Genomic DNA, 22,355 nt, shown 5'->3' on the forward strand with positions numbered 1-22,355 from the left:
CCGCCATGGATACTACCACTTCTACTAGCATGTAATTGAGACATCAGCCCTGTCGTCCTCAAGAGCTTAGGTTTTATTTATTTTTTAAAAAAGATTTTATTTATTTATTCGGCAGAGACAGAGACAGCCAGAGAGAGAGGGAACACAAGCAGGGGGAGTGGGAGAGGAAGAAGCAGGCTCATAGCGGAAGAGCCTGATATGGGGCTCGATTCCATAACGCCGGGATCACGCCCTGAGCCGAAGGCAGACGCCTAACCGCTGTGCCACCCAGGAGCCCCAAGAGCTTAGGTTTTAAATAGGAAATTTAATTTTGATATTGTCACTTGTTTAATTTCTCTTACACACCATGAATTTTCTCCTACAATAGAGCAGAAGGGCTAAAAACAAAACAACCAAACAATAATTGAGAAAAACTAATTACCAAAATCTACTTTGACTTGCAAGAATTTGGCTGAAATAGATCCCATGCCTCCTTCCCTTATCATTATTATTAACCTTCAACTTTGTTTCTCAGGGACAAATTCCTGGTCACTCACTATCTTTCAAATCTTAAGATAAAGCTTGTGTGAAATAGTCAGGAAATATTACATATACTTTCAAAACTAACGGTTCTGAAAGTAAAGACATTACGGCCTTGCCAGACACCTGCCAGCTTTCCTGACAGACTTCCAGGAAGAAGTGAAGAAACGTCAGCACTTTCCTGCTGGTGTGTGAACAACGGGAAACAAAAAGGATGCTGAGACTCGTACAGTGATGTCTCCCTCAGGCAAACCTTCAACCATAAAGAAATCCCTATGCCCTCGGCCAAGGGAACAAAATTACAGTGAGGTACAATGTAACTTAAGTAACACCGTCTCCCTTGGCAGGGCAGAAAGGATCTAAACTCAGAGTTGAAATTTTTGGGAAAGGGCACAGAGCACAAGGACCTCCCCATAGCTGTGATACCCACTGCATTACTTCAACTGCCACGTTCTGATGCAACATCCTATCACCACATTGCAACACACGATTTATAGCTCCAAGTGTTAGATTAAGTCAGTTAATCTCTTCCTTTCTTTTCTTCCCAGATCCTTTTGAAGAAATAATATGGAACACGTGTTTTCCTTTTCCCTGGCTGTTACCAAAGGATTAGGCAGGGGAACCACAACTTCCCAATTGTTTGGAAAGCTGTAGCTCTAACAAATTTTATTGCAATTAAAAAACTGCAGCCTCTTATCAGATGTAATAAGTGACCTCAAATATTACATAAAACTAACTCTAGGTGGAGGGTCATTTCCTCAGTGTCAGAGGGGATGCAACTAAAGCTTCTTTGAGAACTGCTAATAAAGAATAGCAATAACATAAAGGAATTTTGGAGAAGAAAAAGGTGAAGGTCAGGGACTCTCTGGTAAAACGGAAGCTATCCCTTAGTTATCTCTTAGACCCAGGAGTGTGCACACTGGTTCTGAGAGGAAGGAGGCCTGTATATGACCTGAAAGGGGACATTTGCACAAGGAATTCCAGGGTACTGAGTACCCATAACGTGGTCTAGAAGGGGCTGAACTTTAGGTGAAGATGTCCTGGGGGACTCCTCATCCTGTGAAGAGAGGTTTGGATAGAGGAAGGCCAAAAGTGGGCCCCTCTAACATGCAAAGTCTTGGGTGTCTGGATCTAAGAGCTGTACTGCTGATCCTATTACTAGACTTTTAGAAGCTAATTATATTTAAACAACAACAAAAACCAATTTTCTCAACCCTACACTCCCAACAGAAACTTCCCCAGATATTATTATTGGTAGCACACTGAGATTAGCATATCTCAAAATATGGTCCACTGATCATCTCCATCAGGATAACCAAGGATGATTATTAAAAATGCAAAATCCGTACCCAGATCTAAGGAATCAAAATCTGAGAGTGAAACTTTTTTTTTTTCAAGTTTATTTATTACTTGTTTAAATAACCTGCACACTCAATGTGGGGCTCAAACTCACAACCCTGAGATCAAGAGTCACAGGCTCCACTGACTGAGCCAGCCAGGTGCCCCAAGAGTGAAGCAATTTTACAAGCATCTCAGGAGATTGTGATACCTCAGTTTGAGAATCAGTGTGGTAGATCTTCTGTTCAAACCAAATGAGGCTGAGTCAGAAGGGAGTTGGTTGACCTGAAATGGAACTCTTATTCACAATAAAAGTGCTTCTGAATAAGAACAACTGCCTGTGTCTAGTATACAGAAATGGATACCATTTTCAGTAGTATAACCAAGCTGTTCGGAGCCAAATCTACTACTTGGTGGTTGAAACAAGGAGCAGTCTGTTGAAATGCCTTTTCCTGAAACTTTCTCCTGGTATAGGGTAGGATCCAGGATGTATATGTTCAAAAGACCTGAATAATTTTGATGCACATCCCAGGGTATGGACCACTACTCTAGGCAACGTTTTGTTTGGTTGGCTTTGTTTGGTATCTCGTTTGAATCAATCATAGGATCAGGAATCTGACAAAAGCTATTGACTCTCTTTCTTGAAATGTACATACACACACACACACATATATATACACACACACACACACAAACACACACACATACATACACACATACACACGCACATACTTTAGCGTACCCTTCTGCAGCCCCTTGTATTTTCTAATTTTGGTTAAAGACTGTTGGAACATCTTTATAAGGCAACAACAAAACAACTAAACTTTGTGAAATGCCAGTAACACACTCATATCATGAAAAAGATTTAAAAAGTATTTTTCTAGGTGAAATTAAGACAGGTTTTAAAGTCACTGAATGTGACTGGAAGTACTTTTGAGATTCACCAAGGGAACAGAGGGACCAGGACTCTTTGGAATTTTAAGCAAAGAGACTCTTCTCTGGTGAATCTTGGGATTTCCCCAGAGAAGGGTCTCAGCTAGTTCATAGTCAGCGAACCCTATCCAGGCATTCAGAACTTCCTGCCAGCTTTTTAAGTTCCCCAGGCCTAAAGTTTGACCAGGGAGTCAAATATTTGAAAAAAAAAAAAAAAAAAAAAGCATCTAAGAGATGCTAGCAGGGGAAAAAAGGCAACGAGGAGGAAACAGACTATTGGTGAAAAGACGACTCTTTAAATTAATCATTTATTTCCTCTGAAGAAACTGTAACCACGTAAAAAACAAACAAACAAACAACAAAAAAACACAGATACTCTAAGAGAGGGTCCAGACATAATTTTCTTTGACCTGAAAGACATGAGCTTTGAGAATGAAAAAGCCTTTCAAGTATCCATCACGAAGGGTAAAAGTAGACTTATGTGATGGTACCTCACAATGAAATTTTAGGACACTGAGAACAAGAAAAGATAAGTATCCAGCCAAAACCAAAAATGGTTTATATAAAAAACTACAAATCACAATGATAGGGACACCTGGGTGGCTCTGCTGGTTAAGCCTCTGCCTTCAGCTCAGGTCATGATCTCAGGGTCCTGGGATCGAGTCCCACATCAGGCTCCTTGTTCAGCGGGCAGTCTACTTCTCCCCCTCCCTCTGCTGCTCCCCCTGCTTGTGCTCTCTCTGGTTCTATCTCAAATAAATAAATAAAATCTTAAAAAAAAAAAGAATGACAATGATATTAAACTTCTCAACTGTAAAGAGAGTAGAGCAAGACCTTCAAAATTCTAAGAAAAAATTTCCAACATACATTTAAAAAACTGTAATTATCTTATTAAAAAAGATTTTAAATACAGGGGATAATTTAGTGGATTCCTGTGTTGTCATCACCTAGCTATGTAGAAGCAAACAAAAAAGGATTTTTATTTTTATGTTTTTTTCTCTTGATAAATATGATCACATTTATTTTCATAGCTTTTATTCTGCCACTGGGAGTATTTGAGCATGCCTATCATATCCAGCCTTGGCCAGCATGGCCATTACACATTCTTCTCCATCATAATATGCACTATTATTATCACTTTGTTTCTTTGATTACTGCTGGGATGGTTGAGATTTTTTCTTTTTATTCCACTATAGCTAACATACAGTATTGTATTAGTTTCGGGTATACAATATGGTGATTCAACACTTGCATACATCACCCAGCACTCATCACAAGTGCACTCCTTAATCCCCGTCACTTATTTCACCCATCCCTCCCACCCACCTCCCCTCTGGTAACCATCAGTTTGTTCACTATAGTTAAGAGTCTATTTCTTGGTTTGTTTCTCTCTCTCTTGAAATATGGTTTTTAAATAACGTTAGCCTATTGAACTAGAAGATGTTTTAGAAACATAATACATAATCTAATTCTGTCCTTCGAATTATTTTATTCTCAAACATGAGTATGTAAAATAGTAAAAACGAGCTTATTGTGTGATAAAATGTTTCCTTCTAATGAGTGCCTTCTAGTTCTGTAGCATTTAAAAATAACTTACTTTAGGTATTAAGTAGATTTGCCATTTTCCAAACATCAGTTAAAAGAGCCACAAACTACCACAGAGATGACCTCACACATTATTCAATTCAGTAGGTCACTCTGGAGTGCTTACTTTTGGGAGAATGTTGGTGATGGTAACAGCACCCTTTGACTTCCTAATTCTCTAGACCAGTAATTAATAAATTGTGTTATGTATAAAGAACAACCTAGGATTATTATTTTAAAAATATATAGATTCTTGGGCCCTCCTCTCAGACACCTGGATTCAGCAGGTAGGACTCAGGAATCAGTATTTTAAACAAGCACTCCAGGGAGTTCTGAATAGGATGATCCATAGATCACATGCTGAGAGACACTGCTCTAAATAGATCATATTTAGGGATTTACTATATTAGGATCATGTTAAGAAAATTTGGTAAGGATAAATAAGTTTGAACATAAGATGTTCTTGTTAATTTATTGCTGCCACCATCACACTGGCCACTGTTATATTTTAAAAATACAATGGCCCAGGGGCGCCTGGGTGGCACAGCGGTTAAGTGTCTGCCTTCGGCTCAGGGCGTGATCCCAGCGTTCTGGGATCGAGCCCCACGTCAGGCTCCTACGCTGGGAGCCTGCTTCTTCCTCTCCCACTCCCCCTGCTTGTGTTCCCTCTCTCGCTGGCTGTCTCTATCTCTGTCAAATAAATAAATAAAATTAAAAAAAAATACAATGGCCTGGTGTGGACACACAACTAACTCAGGGGGAAAAAAGCAAATAAAAATACATAAAACTATGAGGCTAATACATATTTTAAGATATGACACCTTCACCATCTAATTTCAAATCTAGTTCCCATGGGGTGTTTCAGGGGATTCATCACTGAAGAACACCATCCAGTTTTAGATATCTCAGCATCTCAGCTTATATCAAAGTGAGAAAACATGTGTTCATAAAACAGAGTCAGAGCCTTCTCTTCTCCTCCTCCTAGCAAATGTCAACTTTCAAATTCAAACTTTATTCTGAGGATCAGCTTCATATTCAGGTGACAGACTACACCTTTTCAAGGATAACATGTCTAACCTTAGGAGTATAGTTCTAGCTTTACGGCCCTTGATAGAAAACCTTTTTTTTTTTTTTTTTAAGGTTTACGGATTTATTTTATAGGAGGGGGAGGAAAGAGGGAGAGCGAGAGAGAGAAACTCAAACAGACTCTGCTGAGCCCAATGCAGGGCTCAATCTCAAGAGCCTGAGATCAGGACCAGCCAAGCCAAAGGCCAGTTGTTTAGCCAACTGTGCCACCCAGGCATTTGTAAGTAGCCTGATACTAAAGAGTAGATTCTGTATGATTCCATTTAAGTAGTTTTAAAAAACAGTTTAAAAACAAGCAAAAAAAGGAGAAAGATTTGGAGTTCAGTGATAGATAACACAAAGTTCATTAAACTTATTCTCCCTGCATTTGTGAACATTTAAAAATTTCCACAATAAAAAACATGCACATTAAAAAAATAAGGTCATCAATAAAATCTCTCAAAAATACTTCCAAATTCATTTGTAGCTGACCGTTTGGATAAGCAGTAACACTCACCATAACAAAACCCCCAAATAATCCAATGACAAAAAAACAAAAAAATAAAAACTGCTTCTTTTACATTTTAAAGTATTTCTTGTTTTCTGGTATTATTTTGATATTAATAGTTTAAAATATTAACACTTTAATAATTTTTATAACATTTAATACATCAATAGGCATTAATACTTTCATAAACTTTAATACTGTATTTATTGATTGACACACATATATATTTGAGCTATTATTCATAGATAAGTTTTTTTCCAAGTAAAAGTGAATACTTAAAATCAGCACTGTCTGGATGGCTGCTGCACTTATATTCTACCTCTTCTGTTAGCCTCTGATGATGGAGACTGTTTCTTAATCATTTTTGTATCCCAGAACTCAGCATTCTGATTTGGCAAGAGTGGGCACCTAAGAAATATAGACGAACTACATTGAAAGATAACAAGATTCTTGAGAAAGCCTTCTGGTACTAATTATTCATCCATCCTTTTTGAATAAGAATATCAATAAGAAGACAGAGGGGCACGCTAACATATAAGACTCCAATAATGTACTGTTTCTTACCTGATATGGACTGCTTCATCATGTTATGCATGAAGAGACAGAGTAAAGAAATAAAAACATATAGAAATTGTTCAAATAATACTTAAGATATTCTGACATACTCATTACAGCTTAAAGAGCTAACAAAATCTTAACCTCTCACTAGCTTCAAAGAGATTGAATTTTAAGATTTCTCTGCATGTATTCAACAATACTGACCCAAAGAAAGTATTTAGTAATTAGAAAAATAAAGTGTTAAGATACTTTATAACTTATAAAGAATATAGCACAAGAGGCAGTATAGCTAATAAGAAAACAGGAAACTGTCATGTTCATAGTCTGATGAACGTAGGTTTTGACAGGAAATAGCAGAGTTTCTGACTGCATGATAGTAAAAATTCAAACACTAAAAACATATTAAAACCTATTACAGCTATTTCACATAAAGATTATCAGTAAAATTTGAAAGCAGGGAGAAGAACCTGTGGGAATGAATATTCTGAAGGCCCAAAGGACTTCATAATCATTAAAGATACACAAGTATTTAAAAAATTTCTCATTAGTCTACTTCATTAGCTAAACCTCTACAGGTTAAAAGTTTCTTTCATAAAACAGAGAAATGTTATAGCTTTAGAGATTTGTAGCCTTTAACTATAACTTCCTAATAAATAATAGTGAAATCTGTGCTGAGAAATTTGATCACCTGGGGTAGTGTCCATGTGGATAGAGTACACATGTTCTCTATGTGTTTGCTTTCTTCCAGTAATTATAGAACACTGGTAACTTGAAAAGGTTTGGGTTGATTTTTGCAGTTGATTTTAAAGAGACACAACAGGTTATCCTTCCTCAATTTTAATGTGTAGGGGTAACAGAATTAATAATAAACCCTTATATTTATATGAGGTTTTACAGTTAAAAGTGCTTCCATGCATATTATTTCAAGTTAAAAAAATTTTCCCCCATGTGTGACTGGAGGCTGAATTGTACTGACAACTACCACTTTCTGAGATTCAAAAGAATAAAAAGGGCTGCACTGAATATTCTGAAAGACATTCAGTCCACAACAAAGTGGAAAAAAGTCATCCACACACCAAAAAAACCCCTAACCAAATGAACTTTGATCACTACTAGACAGGGTTTAAACCATTTAAGTGAGTCATGTGATACCAAGAGAACTGCAAAACAGATGCAGTAAGTTTCCAAGACTGAGTCATATCAGATTATAAAAGCTCCTATTTGTACATTTGGGTTTATATAATCAATCTTTGTAAAACACTGAACTATGGCTGTTAAAGCTAAATGTAACATTTCTGTAAGTGATGTATAAGATATAAAATTTTAAATAACTATACATTATACTTTATATGAGAAGATGGACATAAAATTCATTAATCACAAAGATTTGTATTTCTAAGTTCTAGAGGCTTTGCTTTCTTTCTCCAAAGTATAATCGGTAATTTTGTTGAAATCCTTACCTAATAGTTTTAATAGTTTTCTCAGTTTTCAAAATGTAAAAGGGAAATGATGTGCTAAATTAATTCTCAATTATTAGCTTCTTTCAAAAATGAATTGTACACATGACAAAGATTAAAACTAGCCATAAGCACACAAGCCAAAAGATTTCCAGTGAATCAGAACAGGAAACCAATAAAAGCAATCAATTGGAGGTCACGACTTTTTGATCATTGTATTACATAGACAGGAGCAAAAATTCAGACCTAGAATACTTAAAAGTAGATTAAGTTGAAAAATTCAAGAATTTTTTTGAAATAATATAAAATAGACAATGTTGAAAATGGTTCTGGCTTTAAGCTAAGTAAATTATTTTTAAAAAACAGATAAAGCACTTAACATTTAAAAAACATACAAATTCTGTGTTAAATGTATAAAATGCAATAGTTAAAACTAACGCTTTTAGAAGCAAAGAAAAAATATGTACCCACAATCATAAGTGGAAAAGGTGGAAAGGAAAGTTTGGCACTGAAGAAATTTATACTGTGCATTTGTTACTAGAGAAGGAGAGAAAGGGAAGAATTAAGTCATTTACAAAGAACTCTTAGTCTTTCTATAGTATATACTTAGATTTATCCAGTATACTACGGCAAACAAAATGAAACTGCATTGGACTCTTCCTGGCAGCTGACACATCTTGATAAAATTGAAACCATTAACATTATTTAGAAGGTACTCTAATGTCAATGGTGATGAGGTTAGGAATATATGAGCTTCTATGTAAATTTATGACCAATTACAGGAAATAAATCACTTCACACTTGTTTCACTCTGAACTTTTAAAGCTACATCAAAGTACATTTCATTTGATTTAACCTTCAGCTGAAGCACTGAAAAAATTCAAATGTTTAGCAAAACATCCTCATCAAAACGAAGTACTTCTTTTCTATCTGGGTTGACCTGTTAAGAGGAATCATTCTTCTCTCTAAAGCTAAATCATATGTTTTATCAGTCTATATAATTACCCAAATTTTAATCATTTATCTGACAAGGGACTTATATATCTAAAATATATAAAGAAGTCTTTATAAAAAGATAACCCAATTATGAAACGGGCAAAGGATCTGAGTAAATCTCTCTCTAAAGAAGATACAGATGGCTAATAAGCATATGACAAAATGCCCAATATCATTAGCCACCAGGAAAACACAAATCGAAACCAAAATGAGATGACATTCATAGTTACTAGGATGGCTGTAACAAAAAGGAGAGATAATATGAAGTACTGGCAAGCATGTGGAGAAATTGGAACCCTCATACACAGCTGGTGGAAATGTAAAATGGTACAGCTGCTTTGGAAAACGGTATGGCAGTTCTTCAAACGATTAAACATAGAGTGACAACATGACCCAGCAATTCCACTAGTAAGTAACATTCAAGACAAACGAAAACATATGGTCACAATGAAATTTGTACATGAATGCTTACATCAGTATTTATAACAGTCAAGAGGTGAAAACAACCCAAATGTCCATCAACCAATAAACAAATAACTAGAATGTGGTATACCCATTTGATGGAATATTATTAGGCAATAAAAAGGAATGAAGTACTGATACATTCTACAACATGAATGAACCTTGAAAACATTATGCTAATAAAAGAAACCAGTCACAGGTGATCACATATTGTATAATTCCATTTACATGTCCAGAACTGGGAAATCTATAGAGCCAGAAAGTAGATTAGTGGTTGCCTAGGGCTGGAGGAAGGGAGCTTGGGGGAAATGAGGAATGACTGCTAATGGGAATGGTATTAGTTTCTGAAGTAATAAAAACATTCTAAAATTGTGGTAATGGCTGCACAACTCTGAATATACTAAAACCACTGAACTGTAATCTTCAACATCCAATTTTTTCCTCAACAGAAAAAAAGAAGTGGTGGCTAGCTTCTCCAACTCCACTTTAATATGCAGAAAATATTTGCAGTAGAAAGTTTAATGCTTTAGACAGAAGTATTAAGTAAAAGGAGATGAATGCATTTGTAGCACTCAGTTTTTTCCAGAAACTAAAATTAACTCCTGATGGAAAAATAATTTAAAAAATACATAATATACACATATAGACACAGACCTACACTATTTTGTCAGGGAACACAAAATGAGTTTTCAAACAGAAAAGGTTAGTATCCCTCTCTTCCTCATTCTGAGGTGCTCATAGGCTGCTTAGTTAAGATTGGGCACTTGCAAACCACATGACCTCATGAATGCTATCTTATCATATCACAGGTTCCTCAGACTGACCACAACAACTTAAATCAGACAGGCAGCAAAGTAGCACTAAGTCTCTGACACATATTATTGGTATGACATTTTTAGCTGTCCAGTTCGTGGGGAGTGAAAATCTGATTATCTGAAGTCCAACTGCATCTGTGAGATAGGGTTCATGAAAAGCACATGATTTACTACACTAAAGACTTCCAACCACAATTTAAAATTTTTAGTTTTTGTAAATCTGAGGGAGCTAGTTCATCTTTTACCAATTCTCTTTTAGTTGACACTTAGTGTCACATTTACAAATGTTCCTAGTTTGAAAAAACATCAATACTATGTTACTATTTCTTTTAAAAGTTAGCATTTTAAAGCTGAATTACTTGATGCAAAAGAAAGTAAGGTTTTAAAAATGATTGGCTATATTTCAAAATCTTGGCATAGCTGAAGAAACTGGACTTTTAGATTTAAGAATATAAAGCACTACAAAACAAGTGGGAAGTATTGGGTTGTTTGTATAATAGGAAGAGAACATCTAAATTAAACTGAAAAGATTCATATTGGCTCCCAAATGCATCGTTTGGGCCAAGGTCTTAATGAGAATATAACTCAAAACATATCAAGGAAGAAGACTCTATTTTATGGATTTCCTCTTGTTTGATTAAGAAAGCTTTACCCTCACCATCAGATCAATCTCTCTGAATGCTATTTTCAGAAGCACACACGACAAGCAAACTGATCAGGCCAAGTCTCCAGTTTCAGAAGTGCCCCCTCTACTGATTTCCCTGTTACTTTTAGAGCTGTTCCTTCTTTCTCTCCTTTCTGAGCTCTTTATTTGCCTCCAAACCTTTGCATATGATGGCTTCTCTGCCTAAATACTCTTCTACTCTCCTTCTCCTCGCTATTTTCTACTCCTCCTCTGACATAGTTTAGGTAGCCCCACACCCAGAGATTTTTGGATACATTTCTAGGCCACAGTGCCATGTGGTTCTACCACACCACTGTCCATACAGACTGTTCTCCCTACCAGTCTGAATTCCTTCACAAGTGGGACAATGACTTTTAGATACCAGCACAGGACTGGGATGGTTTAAAGCACGTTAAAGGTTATTTAGCATGACTGCTTTAGGATGCAACAAATGAGGCAAGGCCTGAGGCATGCTTGGGAGCTAAATGATGTCTAAATGCTCACTGACTGAATGAATATATCAAGTAAGTTGGCATCCTAATGGCACACAGTAAATCAGTGGTAGAACCAGGCCTAGGATCCAGGTCTCCTGACTCTAAGCCCACTGTTAAAAAATGATAGTTTCTCAACCATGTGTAGTAAGTTCTTTTTTTCAAAGAACAAAGTCACAAAATTCTGAAACAAACTAACCATCAAATTAAACAAAAAATCCAGAACTGTTATTAAGAATTTGATAAATTGCACATATATCTATAATTTTTTCCCTCTTCTCCCTTTTATGGATGTGTTTAGAAATACTGGCATGATAATGAAAAGAGAAAGGAAGAGTTCGATGAAGAGTAGGGATAATTAGTTTTTGTTTTTGTTTTAAAATAGGCTCCCCACCCAGCATGCAGTCCAACACAGGGCTTGAACTCATGACCCTGAGATCAAGACCCGAACTGAGAACAAGAGTCAGATGCTTAACCAACTGAGCCACCCAGGAGCCCCAGAATAATCAGCTTTTGAATAAATGAAAAATTTTAAAAATGAATTCACAAGTCTTGAAACCTGAGTATATGAATAAGTTCACTGGACTTAAAAACTGTAGCTCATTTGGTTGCCCAAATCAGGCTGAATGAAATCTTTAAGCATATCCTATTAGTTTCACTTAAATGTTAACAAGTGCATCTAATACTGTAGTCACATTAAAATCTTATTGGTATCATACATTTAATGAAATGGTTTTTTTAAAAAAAAATTGTATGGTTTATTTGTGTGTGGTGTAAGTCAACTGTTAACCATATAATTCATTTCAGGGGAGAGAGAGACTCTTGAGCAGGATCCACGTCCAGTGCTGAGCCCAACGTGGGGCTCAATCTCACAGCCCTGAGATCATGACCTGAGCTGAAATCAAGAGTCAGAGGCTTAACTGACAGAGCCACCGAGGCACCCCTGAAATAGTTTTAAGCATTTATATTTTATTTTTCTCACGTCTAAGATCGAAGAATATGCTATTAAATTGTGTTTTCATGGGAATGCTAATGGAGTTAAGTCTCTCCTATCCTTATTCAATGAAATCTATTTAAGAACTGCTATAAGCAACTGTAACACCTGTCACTATAGGCGTCATAGTTAGTTCTAGTTCCTTTAAGAAATGCTTATTATTGGAGCATTTTGGTGGCTCAGCTGGTTAAATGGCTGACTCTTGATTTCAGCTCAGGTCATGATTTCAGGATCCTGGAATCGAGCCCTGAGTCGGGTTCCATGCTCAGCAAGGAGTCTGCTTGAGGATTTTCTCTCTCCCTCTTCCTCTGCCCCTCCCCTTACTTGCCCTCTCCCACTCTTTCTCTCTAAAATAAATAAATAAATCTTAAAAAAAGAAAAAAAAGAACTGCTTATCATCTGCCTTTACTTCTCATAACTTAAGTGGTATTTGACATCCAGTTCCCTTAAGTGGTTTTTTATGATTTACATTTCCAATCTAATTGTTGGAACCACTTATTAAGCAATTTATAGATTAGTACTAATAGACATTGTCTCACTACAACACATTTGAAAATCTAGCTATTCTTGTTAACTGTAAAGTTCTATTTAAAAACTTGCCACTTAGTGGGGTGTCTGGGTGGCTCAGTTGGTTAAGCGTCTGGCTTCAGCTCAGGTCATGATCCCAGGGTCTTGGGGGATTGAGCCCTGCATCGGGCTCCCTGCTCTGCGAGTAGTCTGCTTCTCCCTCTGCCCTCCCCTGCTCCTGCATGCTTGTGCTCTCTGTCGCTATCTTTGTGTGTCTCTCTCATAAATAAATAAATAAATAAATAAATAAATAAATAAATAAATAAATAAAATCTTAAAAAAAACAAAACAAAACAAAACAAACAGAAACCCTTGCCACTTAGTATCGGAAAACACAGAAGTGCTCAAAGACTAATGCGGTTGTAGAAAAAAAAAAGATACTAGTTGAAGAAAGAAAAGAAAGGAGAAGAAAAGGAAAGAAAAGAAAAAAGAAAGAAAGAGAGAGAGAGAGATACTTGAAAGAGTTTCCACTGGTCAAATTGAGGACCATTTGAATACCAAGAGAACTGACTGAATCCATGAGTTCATAGTACTGTATTAGGATTTTTGAAAGACTCTAAGAAATAAAAGGCTGAATAAGGCACAATCTTTGCCATCAAGGAGCTCACAGGTTAGCTGGTCCCTAAGCATCAGGAGAGTAAAACAACTCTTACTTAAAATAAACAAAATTATGTGCTGTGTTATCTCCCATTTCTGAACTATTAAGTATACTCACTATCAGTATCAACCATACAGTCTTTGTTAAATTAACTTCCACTTTTCCCCATCAGACTGTAAATTCCTTGAGAGTAAGACTACACTGTACTTTGCATAGCATCTGCACAATATCAGAAAAATAACCTGACACAGCTTTGTATCCAAGTCTGACTTTACAATTCTAACTAGTCCTGTTCCTTGGCCAGTGGAACACTGTCTCTCAAGGTTATTTATTTGGTCCTTTAATTCTGAGTACCAGATTCACATCCCTCATTTCTGATTGATTCTATGTCATCTAAACTGGCTGCTCACCCAGATTTCATCCTAAAAATCTCTTCACTCTTCTGAGGCTTGTCTTTCCCTAGTGAATACCCCTAAGAGGCTTCTTTCCTGCGTATCTCATCTTCTCCAGGGTCTAATTCCTTTTCTTACCTTGTTTTTTATTTTTAATTTTCCTTTTTTAAGTGATTTCATTATCTCACCTTACCTCCTCCTACCAGATCCAACTTTTTTGTCATGTTCTGAGGATCCAACTCCAGTTATTCAATGAAATTATCATAAAAAACACATATTTTCATTAGCAAATTTAAACATCTTTTTTTTACCTATAGTAGGAATAGGATACATATATAGAGGCATAATTGGGTTGAACACTGCCCCCTTCTATGAATATAGCATAAAACTGGAAAGTGGTCTGAAAGTCTTGAATAAAAAGTAAGGTACCCCGTGTGGGATTATTATAGTTTTTCCTCTGTGTTATATATTCTTTTTGGAGGCAAAGAATGAATGGAAAGATATATAGCCTTGGAGATTTTAAAAAATTAATCTAGAAACAATTGCTGGAAGTTTGGTTACAAGTTAAATAGACTGTTGCAACAGAATGTATTGAATAGCTGAGTTAATTTATGTTCTTGGGTAAGCTTGTATTTCTTAAATAATAGATATATATGAAATTGGGTTAGCTATTTTTATCTAGTTCTATGTTTCTGGGAACGTCAAATTTGGCTAGAAAATCTCAGTTGCCTCTTTTCAGAAAATCATCTAATATTTAAAAGTTAAGATTTTAGTAGCACGTACTGGAAACTGAAGTAGAATCTGAAGGGTCAAGTCACAGCAATTCCCCAGTTTCAGATGGAAGAGAAATCCAGAACCTGATGCTGGAAGAAAAGTAAAGAATACTAGGTGGTAGTTGAGTTCTACTAACTAGGATTAGGTTCCCATCTGAGAGAAGTAATTAATTTAATTTAATTAAACCCTTATGGAACTCCTACTACATCTAACGTGTGACAATTAAATGGGCTGGCAGGATTGTGGTAAGGCAGTGGGATGTAGTAGATCAGAAGTCAGAATGCCTGGGGAGCAGTTCCGTCTCTGCCACCAACTAGCTGTGTAACCTTGGGTAAGTCCCTTAACTCTTATGCCCTCAGCTTCCTCATTTATCGAGTGAAAAACCAGATCAACTTTAAGAACACGCCTGGCTTAAAAAAAATGTGAATCTGAAATCTCAGCTTTATGTCTTCTACACAGTGATATTACTGACATGAAATATTGTACACTGTACAGTTTTGTTTTGTTTTTTAATCTTATGACTTCAAGTAAGATTAACCATACAAGATTAAATGGAACATATAAGAGGATTGAGAATATTCACACTAATTTAAATTAGTCATTAAACAAATACTGGTGAGGTTGTGGAGAAAGGGGAACCCTCTTACACTGTTGGTGGGAATGCAAGCTGGTGCAGCCACTCTGGAAAATGGTATGGAGGTTCCTCAAGATGTTAAGAATAGAACTACCCTACGACCCAGCAATTGCACTACTAGGTATTTACCCCAAAGATACAGATGTAGTGAAAAGAAGGGGCACATGCACCCTGATGTTCATAGCAGCAATGTCCACGATAGACAAACTGTGGAAGGAGCCGAGATGCCCTTCAACAGATGAACAGATAAAGATGTGGTTCATATATACAATGGAGTATTACTCAGTCATCAGAAAGGATGAATACCCACCATTTGCATCGACATGGATGGAACTAGAGGGGATTAGCTAAGTGAAATAAGTCAAGCAGAGAAAGACAATTATCATATGGTTTCATTTCCATGTGGAACATAAGGAAGAGCATGGAGGACATTAGGAGAGGGAAGGGAAAAATGAAGGGGGGGAATCAGAGGGGGAGATGAACCATGAGAGACTATGGACTCTGGGAAACAAACTGAGGGTTTTAGAGGGGAGGGGGATGGGGGGATGGGTAAGCCTGGTGATGGGTATTCAGGAGGGCATGTATTGCATGGAGCACTGGGTGTTATATGCAAACAATGAATCATGGAACACTACATCAAAAACTAATGATGTACTGTATGGTGACTAACATAACATAATAAAATTTAAAAAAATAAAGATGTCATTAAAATGGAACATGTAAGAGGAATAGGAATAACCACACCAATTTAAAGAAGTCATTAAGAATGAAATTTATATCTATGAATGGCGGTTTTAAGATTTAAAATCAGTCGTAAACATTTTTAAAAAAGATTTTGTTTATTTATTTGAAAGATATTGCACAAGCAGGGGGAGCAGCAGGCTCCCAGCTGAGTAGGGAGCCCAATGTGGGGCTTGATCTCAGGACCCTGGGATCATGACCTCAGCCAAAGGCAGACACTTAAATGACTGAACCACCCAGGCACCCAGAGCTAAACATTTAATTTGAAGAGCCTTAAAGCAATTTTCATAGGAGCACAAATACGATCTCTCATTATCTACATAAGATCTTTTGGCAGCAGAAAAAAAGTTTTCCTGTAGTTAGGCTTGTGTGAACTCCCGCATGATACTTCACATTGCTTTAACTAGAGAAAAAAAAATTTAAGGGAATATATTCTTTTATTAAGCAGCAGCCACGCTGGGGAACTGGGCACTTTTTACTATAACAATATGCATGAAAGCTTATAACTCCATGTATTGAAATTTTTTAAAACAATAATCCTAAAATTAAGATTCAATTATCAACAGACATCAATACAAAAGAAAACACTATTTGTTCCTTATTTCTGCCCCACCAATACACTGTTGCTATCAGTGCAGTTTGTAAAAATGTCAATTCTATTTTAGGTTATCCTCTGTAAACTAGGAAATATACTTGGGGTTTTGAAAGATTTAAAAGGAAATAAAGTGAGTGCCAGAGTGGCTCAGTCAATGAAGTGTCTGCCTTTGGCTCAGGTCATGATACTGGAGTCCCAAGATGGAGTCCTGCATAAGGCTCCCTGCTCAGCAGGGAGTCTGCTTCTCCCTCTGACCCTCCCCCTTCTCGAGCTCTCTCTCGCTCTCATTCTCTCTCTCTCAAATAAATAAAATCTTTAAAAAAAATAAAAGAAATAAAAGGAAATAAAGACTGGTAGAAACAGTCAATACAGGGGCGCCTGGGTGGCACAGCGGTTGAGCGTCTGCCTTCGGCTCAGGGCGTGATCCCGGCGTTATGGGTTCGAGCCCCACATCAGGCTCCGCTGCTGTGAGCCTGCTTCTTCCTCTCCCACTCCCCCTGCTTGTGTTCCCTCTCTCGCTGGCTGTCTCTATCTCNCAAAAAAAAAAAAAAAAATTTTAAAAAAAAAAAAAAAAAAAAAAAAGAAACAGTCAATACAGAATAAGCATACAGTTAAAAAAAACAAAAATATTACTTAGTCTGAAATAAAGAGAAAAAAATAACTTCCAATAATTAGAGCCAAATTACTAAGCTCTTTTCTACCTTTAACATTCTGATTTTAATGCCTAGATGAAGATCAATGTTGAATGAGTCTTTTTCTTTTTTTTTTGTATGATTTATTTATTTATTTATTTGACACAGAGAGAGAGAGCGCGAGCACAAAGCAGGGGGAGCACCAGAGGGAGAGAGAGAAGCAGGCTCTCCGCTGAGCAGGGAGCCCCACGAGGGGCTCCATCCCAGGACCCTGGGATCATGACCTGAGCCTGAAGGCAGATGCTTAACCGACTGAGCCACCTAGGCACCCCAGAGTCTTTAAGTTTCTTTAAGTCTTTAAATTCAAGCTCGGGGCACCCGGGTGGCTCAGTGGGCACCTGGTTCTCCCTCTCCTCCCTGCTCGTGCTCTCTCTTGCTATCTCTCTCTCTAATAAATAAATAAAATCTTTTCTAAAAAATAAAATAAACTAAATTCAAATTCAAGTGATTTTATTAACTACTTTAAAACTGGGAATGTAGAGCAAGGAAAAAAAGATCCACAGTTACAAAAGGGTAGTCTGTCACTTGATCCCAAAAGCTCCTCATTTCAAAAATTCTAGTTTAATAACAAGTCAGTATACATATTAAACATATTAATAATGGTCAGGACACTCAAAATACTTCTTGGTAGATATTTTACTAAATCTATAGCTCAAGCATACATAAACAGTTTTCAGAATTTAAAAAAGAACACTCAACGTATGAACATTTTCTAAGGCAAACTTCGGAATGGGCTTTCTTTAGATTTCCTTTTATTTACTCAAACTCCTAATTTTGTACTTGGCTGGTAGAAATAAAAGAAGATTCTTGTAACATATGATGGCTTAAAAAACTGTCTCCTCAACAAAGAAGACAGGATGACAGAAGACCTTCTGGGTACTGGGAATGAGCACAAAGGCTATCCTTAAAATGAAAGTTGGCTTCATTTACCTGGGTTGTGTATTATTTATAGCATCCTATAATAGTGTTTTATGTTGTTTTGTTTTTTGGCCAGCTTTGTCCTGAAATAGCTTACATTTCTTTAAGTTCTTCAGGAAGGGGGTCTCAGTAATTGTTCAGTGACTGACAATTCCTCCTGTCAAGTTCTTTCATAAATCATCCATCATTCTCTGATAAGTGGTAAAAAAAAATGCTAAAGATATCTTTCTTAATACATTCATTCTTCAAAAGGACCAGGGGAGTTTATAATCTAATTAAAATAACTATGTTGAAATGCTCCCTTCTTGAAAGTCTCCTTTCTGGGGCTCCTCTATCAACAGGTGCCAGTTTCCCTCCCATCTCACTGGTAGTTTTGATCTCCTTTATTGGCTATCTTGATCTTGTAGGTCAGAAGTGCCACAAACTTATTTGTAGAACCCCTTCCCTTAACCTATGAATAACATTTATATGCCAATAACTACTATACCTATTTTTAGCCCCAACATCTTTTTAGAACCTCACACATATCCACTGCCCACCTCATATTTTCATTTTAATGTTTAATAGGAATCTCAATTTTAATGTAAACAAAACAGAGCGCCTGGTATTCTACCCTTCCCAACTTCAGTAAATGGCACCAACCAATCACTCAGATGTCAAGCCAAGAATCTCCGGAGTCACTATTTTATCTTATGCCCCTCATACAATCCATCAGCAAGTTCTCAACCTCTAAAACATATCTTTAATACATTCCACTTCTCCCATCCTTCTAAACCCTTTGTTACCTAGACTATTATAACAGCCTCCATTTCCCTGTTTCTATTCTTGCTCTCTTACAGTCAATTCACCATATAGCAGGCAGGGCAAATCAGATCACATCACTCCTTGCTTAAAACCATCCAAAGCCTTCCCACTGAACCAAGAATAAAACACATCTATTTATCCTAGCTTATAAAGCGCTATATAGGATTTGACCTCAACTACCTCTTTAATCTTATCTCATGCTATTTTTTCCCCACCCTGCATTATACCCCAGCCACATTAGTATGATTCTCACAAAGTCCACTACATTTCCCCCAAGGTCTTTGTGCTAGTTGTTTCTTCTGCCCGGAATGTTCTTTCCACTGATTTTTGCACATCAGGAAGCTTCCTACCATTCCTATCACAGCTTTTATGTTACCTTATTAGCAAAGCCTTTTGAAATCATTTATTTAGTCAATTTTTTTTTTCTCCACGGAGTGTCTATTACATGGCAACATTGCTCTATATGCTGGGGGAAAAGTTACTCACGTACACATTAAAACCATAATGAGAAACCTCTTCACAGCCAAAGAATGACTGAAATTAGATAAAGACAGACAATCCTGCATGTTGATGAGGATGTAGAATAAGAATGTCTTCAGCGCTCATGGAGTGTAAAATGGCATAACCACTTGCAGCAATGTTCTTAACAGACTAAACTGGAAATAATTCAAATGTTCACCAACAAAAAGAGAAATATATTGTAGTATATTTATACAAAGGAAAATTATGCAGTGATGAGAATGAATAATCTATAGCTACATTTTAAAATAACATGGTTAAATTTCACAATTTTAAGCAAGAGAAGCAAGACACAAAAGAATATATATTATAAACAGCCACTTATATAAAATTCAAAAACTTAAACTATTGTATTAAAGTTGAGATCATGTTTGTCTTTGAAGAGGAGGGAGTAGTGGTTGCGAGAGAGTATGAATGTGGCTTTGAGTCTATTTCTTGGACGTGGGTGTTAGTTAATGGCTGTGATCACTTTGTGATAATTTACTGAGCTTTAAACTTGTCACCTGGGTACTCCCATGTTGTACTTCTATCAAAAGTCTTTAAAGAGTTTGTTCTTTAAACAAGGATAATAGCTGGTCTATAATAGCTGATCATACTAGAAGGTTGTGTTCACAAATCAGCAATGAAGAAACTGCTGTTTCGTCTCACCATCAGAAATAGTTGTGGCTCTCCTAACCGATTGGTCTGTCTTCATTATACATTCACTCTGACATGTTGAAAGTGACCAGGTTTCCCCTTTTTTTGTGTTAACTGCTGAAAACCTTAGAGCCAAGTTTGAGGTCCACTTACAAGAAATATATAGATACTCCTGTGGTATGCATTTTTGTATGGGTCTTATTCATGGCTCCATATTACATTCCTATAGTTTTCTTTCCTTTGTCTCACAAAATTGTAGTTGGCTATCTGCATCATTTACAAACTTGCTTTATTATATCTAGAACAAGGCAGGGTATTTATTAATGAACCAAAATGCTCTTAAGGTTTTTTTCCCTCTTTTTACAAAGATATAGTTTGTTTTGGTTTTACTTCTTTCTAAGTTTAATACATCACAGTCAAATGAAAGTCCTGCTTCAAGCTTCTGCTGCTTACTGATTATGTGACTGTGGATATGTTATTTAGCCTCTCTGAGATATAAAATGAGAATAATAATTTTCACAGGGTAATTGTGAAGATTAAAATAATCATCCAAAGTATCTACACCCAGTTTAGCAACTACCACTAGAAAGCTTAATGAAAAAAGGGAAAACTTGCTCTACACAGAAAACTTACTAAGCAAATATAACTAGAATTACTTTTGTGAGATTTTTAAGGACATAAAGCACATTAAAACTATTATGACATTATAAAAATTCAGCAAAGCTGTTTAATAAAAAAAATTAATTTTAGCATAAATGAATTATCTTTAGACTGGAATAAATTTACCTATTCCTACAACATCCACCAGAACGTATCACCATCAAGAACAAGTGAAAACATAATCTATATCTAAAAACATTTTCAAATCAGCTGTTTAGTATGCATTTTCCTAAAAAATAATACTGTAAATGGCAGCAAGACTCCAAAGGGCCCAGAGAAGCCTAGTCAAGTGGTAATTTGGCTGAACCATAAGACTATACTTCTCAGTATGTCTATACCTACATGAGTCTTGAGTATTTCTTTTAGCTTCTAAATAAGAATAACTTTCTACCTTTTTCTAGCTCCCTTTCCTGGCATTCAGAAAATATTCTTTGTCTTCAGTGGTCAGTAGCTGTAAGAAGATAGACCTATGTTGCAAAAGCACATGGCTTATTCATTCCTAGAACCTACAATTTTGGTTTATGTATCTGACTTATATGTTCCTGATGTCCAATCTGCGTGACAAATTTCTTTTCATTTTTCAAAACCCAATCCAGATGCTGTTACCATTTTATTCCTATATGTTTCAAAGGAGGCATAGCATACAGTAGTTAAGTGCATAAATGGGCTTGGAGTCCTATAGTCTGAAATAACATCCTACTTCTATCACTAACTACTGTATGACCATGGGGAGTTATTTAATACCCCAGAACCTCAGTTTCATTACATGTAAAACATGAATAATAACAATGCTACCTACTTCATAGGAGTGTTGTGAAGATTAAAAGAAATAATGTAAGTATAACATTTAGGATGGTGTCTGGCACAGAGTAATGGTAACTACTATAATGCAATATTTTTCATTATGTATTACAATTCGTTTATTTGTAACACTGGTCTCTGTTATTAGGCTGTGAGCCCCTTGAGGGATATGAGTTGTGTTTCAATCTTTACCTTTAGTTCTAAACACAGTGCCTAGTAGGTGGTATGATCATAGATGGATGGGAATGTATGAAGTGGGGAAGATGGAATAAGGAGAGACTTGAACTGGGATCCAGGTTTTCTACGTATGCCATGAAGACAAGATGTACAGATGGGTGGGATTTAACCAAGGCTCTTGACAGATCTGGAGCAGCAAGGGTTTCCGCAGTGGCTTCTATGAGGGTCTTAGCAGAGTGTAAGAGGCTCCACGTTAAAACATTCCTATGTGAAGTAGGTAAAATTAAGAGCATAGTTAGGTGGTGATGGTAGGATCTACAGGTGTTGGGAGTCAGAGAAGGCACTTGGATGGATCACAGTAAATCGCAGGAAGTGAAGATAAATCTCCACTTGCAATGCTAACAGGGAAAGAGACCGAGCTCCTGTGGCGAGGTCAAATGCAGAATTCACTTACTGGATGTAT

General features: G+C 36.5%; 1 protein-coding gene across 11 annotated transcripts in view; it reads right to left on the reverse strand.

The window, feature by feature from the left end:
- The window catches only part of EVI5 (ecotropic viral integration site 5), a 201,917-nt gene that overhangs the window by 2,249 nt on the left and 177,313 nt on the right, over positions 1–22,355 (reverse strand). Inside the window, exon 20 of one of the 11 annotated variants that reach the window (XM_034653907.1) lies at positions 6,512–6,521. The exons of 8 other annotated variants lie outside the window; for them this stretch is intronic. In XM_034653907.1, coding sequence (XP_034509798.1) covers positions 6,512–6,521 — 10 coding nt within the window. Of the gene's footprint in view, positions 1–6,149; positions 6,356–6,511; positions 6,522–17,325; positions 22,157–22,355 lie in introns of those variants that run through there. 2 more of the 11 variants (XM_034653910.1, XM_034653909.1) reach the window with 2 other exon arrangements.

Source organism: Ailuropoda melanoleuca, chromosome 2 (assembly GCF_002007445.2).
Source record: "Ailuropoda melanoleuca isolate Jingjing chromosome 2, ASM200744v2, whole genome shotgun sequence".
Lineage (NCBI taxonomy): Eukaryota > Metazoa > Chordata > Mammalia > Carnivora > Ursidae > Ailuropoda > Ailuropoda melanoleuca.